At 50.7% G+C, this 3,193-nt stretch overlaps 1 protein-coding gene across 1 annotated transcript; it reads right to left on the bottom strand.

The window, feature by feature from the left end:
- Positions 1-1,843: 1,843 nt before the first annotated feature.
- On the bottom strand, positions 1,844-2,761 carry LOC113941482 (olfactory receptor 14J1-like). Its single transcript, XM_027632633.1, has one exon. The coding sequence runs from the start codon at positions 2,759-2,761 to the stop codon at positions 1,844-1,846; it is 918 nt and encodes a 305-aa protein (XP_027488434.1).
- Between the last annotated feature and the right edge of the window lie 432 nt (positions 2,762-3,193).

The raw sequence follows: 3,193 nt of genomic DNA, 5'->3' as shown, positions 1-3,193 counted from the left end.
CGACTGGGCTGGGGACGGAGCCCACGGTGCTGCAGCTCTGCCTCCTCCAGAGCCGGGGGGCTTTGGAACCAGGAATTACAGAGGGGGAAACAAAGGGGGCTGGGGGGCTGCACTGATGGTCACACTCGGGCCACCATCAGCAGAGAGCTTCAGCCTCCCCAAATTAAAGCAGAGGGAAATGGTGCAAACTGTTTCATTTCAACCTTTCTTTACTCATCGGTATAAAACAACCCAACTAAAAGGAGGACAAGCAGGCCTGATCCCTTCTCCTTTGGGAGAATCCCCACACCTTGTGCTGTGAGGGGCTATAAGGGGCCATAAGGCGTTGTGAGGGCCTGTGAGGGAATGTGAGGGGCTGTGAGGGACCATGAGGGGCTGTGAGGGGTTGTGAGGGGTTGTGAGGGCCTGTGAGAGGCTGTGAGGGGCCATGAGGGGCTGTGAGAGGCCATGAGGGGCTGTGAGGGCCTGTGAGAGGCTGTGAGAGGCCATGAGGGCCTGTGAGGGGCTATGAGGGGTTGTGAGGGGAGATGAGAGGCTATAAGGGGCCATGAGAGTCTGTGAGGGGCTGTGAGAGGCTGTGAGGGGCCATGAGAGCTATGAGGGGCTGTGAGAAGCTGTGAGGGGCCATGAAGGCCTGTGAGGGGCTGTGAGAGGCTGTGAGGGGCCGTGAGGGCCTGTGAGGGGCTATGAAGGTTTGTGAGGGAACATGAGGGGCTATAAGGGGCCATGAGGGTCTGTGAGGGGCTGTGAGGGGCCGTGAGAGCTATGAGGGGCTGTGAGAGGCTGTGAGGGGCCATGAAGGCCTGTGAGGGGCTGTGAGAGGCTGTGAGGGGCCGTGAGGGGCCATGATGTGCCATTGTTGCCTAAAACCAGCTCTTAAAGAAACCTCTAAGACTCAATTTGTGAGTTTTAGTAGGTAGGCATTTCTATTACAACACACTGCATGATTCCAGCAAACCAGGTGCCCTGGGAATCAGTTCACCAAAGTGAACACAGAGGTATCTTCACTCCTGCTGCTATGTCAGCATTACATGGTTATCCATTTCTTGTTCCCTGCATTCCTGTCACATATTCATGGCATTCACAGACGCACCGGAGCTGCAGCTCTCAACACTTATTAGCATATATCCGTATCCTTGTAAGGTCTCTAAAGGGCTTCATTGAGCATCTTTGGTGGTCTTCTCTTTTTGGAGTCCCTGGAATTCCAAGTGACTGCCTTGTGACCTCCTTTGAGACAGTATTCCTGGTTATAAATACACCTGTTGCTTCAGCTCCCTTCTTCATTGTTCTCTCACCTTGCTTGGCCGATTTCTCTGAATTGCACACTGTAATTTTCTGTGGCATGTTTTGTTGCAAAAACTATCAGTTCTTGTTAGATCTCTACACCCTAACATCAAACCACTCAGGTCTTACACATGGGTGCAGAAGGAGAGTGTGGAATTAGAAAGAGAGAAGCTCAGAATAAGTTCTGGTGCTCCCTGGCAGTGCTGCTATGCTGGGACTCCTTTTCTCTCTGCATCTGCACACAGGGACAGTCCCTGCTACTTCAAAAATACCAGAGGAAGGATTTCATCCAAAAAGGTTTCTGCAAGAAAATTAGTTTTTTTTAAATGCATAAATTACAATTCCTCATTTAGAAAGTATCAGAATCAAATTCAATAGTAGACAATGAATTAGAAAGGGCAGGAATAATAAAATTTTCTTTTGTGGAAAACAATATTGCAATAAAAAAGAGAACAGCTCCCACAAATTATTGCCATAGGAAAACTGAGAAGGAAGGCTGGGCCGTCCATTCTGAATGTTATGGAGCAGAAAACGGAAACATTTTTGCTTCTGAAAAACATCAAGTCATCATTTTCCTCAGAGCGTCCCTGAGCTCCTGGTTCCTGAGGCTGTAGATGAGGGGGTTCAGTGCTGGAGGCACCACCGAGTACAGAACTGACACCAACAAATAAAAGGATGGGGAGGAGATTGAGGGGGGCTTCAAGTAAGTAAACAAGTCAGTGCTGACAAACAGTGAGACCACGGCCAAGTGAGGGAGGCATGTGGAAAAGGCTTTGTGCCGTCCCTGCTGAGAGGGGATCCTCAGCACAACCCTGAAGATCTGCACATAGGAGAAAACAATGAAAACAAAACAACCAAACACTAAACAGGCACTAATCACAGTGAGCCCGATTTCCCTGAGGTAGCCTGAGTGTGAGCAGGAGAGCTTGAGGATGTGTGGGATTTCACAGAAGAACTGGCCCAGGGCATTGCCCTGGCACAGGGGCAGGGAAAACGTATTGGCTGTGTGCAGCAGAGCATGGAGAAAGCCAGTGACCCAGGCAGCTGCTGCCATGTGGGCACAAGCTCTGCTGCCCAGGAGGGTCCCGTAGTGCAGGGGTTTGCAGATGGCAACGTAGCGGTCGTAGCACATGATGGTGAGGAGGGAAAACTCTACTGAGAGGAAGAAATAAAAGAAAAAGAGCTGTGCAGCACATCCCATGTAGGAGATGGTTGTGGTGTTCTGGAGGGAATTGTGCATGGCTTTGGGGACAGTGGTGCAGATGCAGCCCAGGTCTGTGAGGGAGAGGTTGAGCAGGAAGAAGCCCATGGGGGTGTGCAGGTGGTGGTCGCAGGCTACAGCGCTGAGGATGAGGCCGTTGGCCAGGAGGGCAGCCAGGGAGATGGCCAGGAAGAGCCAGAAGTGCAGGAGCTGCAGCTCCCGCCTGTCTGAGAATGCCAGGAGGAGGAACTCAGACATGGAGCTGCTGTTGGACATTTGCTTTTCCTTAGCACAGGATCTGTTTCAGAAAAGGAAAGAACAGGGAACAATTAAGAAAGACCTCTGTGAAAAATCCACTCCATTTCTGAAAGAAATCAATGTGTCAAATGTCACCAAATGCACTGCCAAGGAGTCAGTTTTGCTCTGCTGCAGCTGGACATGGAATTTTTCGGTAGAGCTGTCACACACACACGGAATGTCAGATGTAACAGACCTTGAATACCAAAGTTCCATCTCTACACTAGTGACTCAGAAGAGCTGGGGCTACAGAGCAGAAGCTTAGTCTGAGCTTAGAATAATTGTACCTGTGTTTTCTATTTTTACCATCACACCCGGGGAAGGCTCTTTTCCACTGCAGGAATCCTCATTTCTATGGCCCAGCACACAGTGCCCAGCAGAGCTGCAGGGAAGGGCCCCCAGAGCTGCCTG

This window comes from Corapipo altera, unplaced genomic scaffold (genome assembly GCF_003945725.1).
Source record: "Corapipo altera isolate COAL_440 unplaced genomic scaffold, ASM394572v1 59894, whole genome shotgun sequence".
NCBI classification, from domain to species: Eukaryota; Metazoa; Chordata; class Aves; order Passeriformes; family Pipridae; genus Corapipo; species Corapipo altera.
This window is presented reverse-complemented; position numbering and strand designations above follow the sequence as displayed.

What these genes read in the sequence shown, in the direction of transcription:
- LOC113941482 (XM_027632633.1), bottom strand. Translation starts at nt 2,761, where the DNA reads ATGTCCAACAGCAGCTCCATGTCTGAGTTCCTCCTCCTGGCATTCTCA.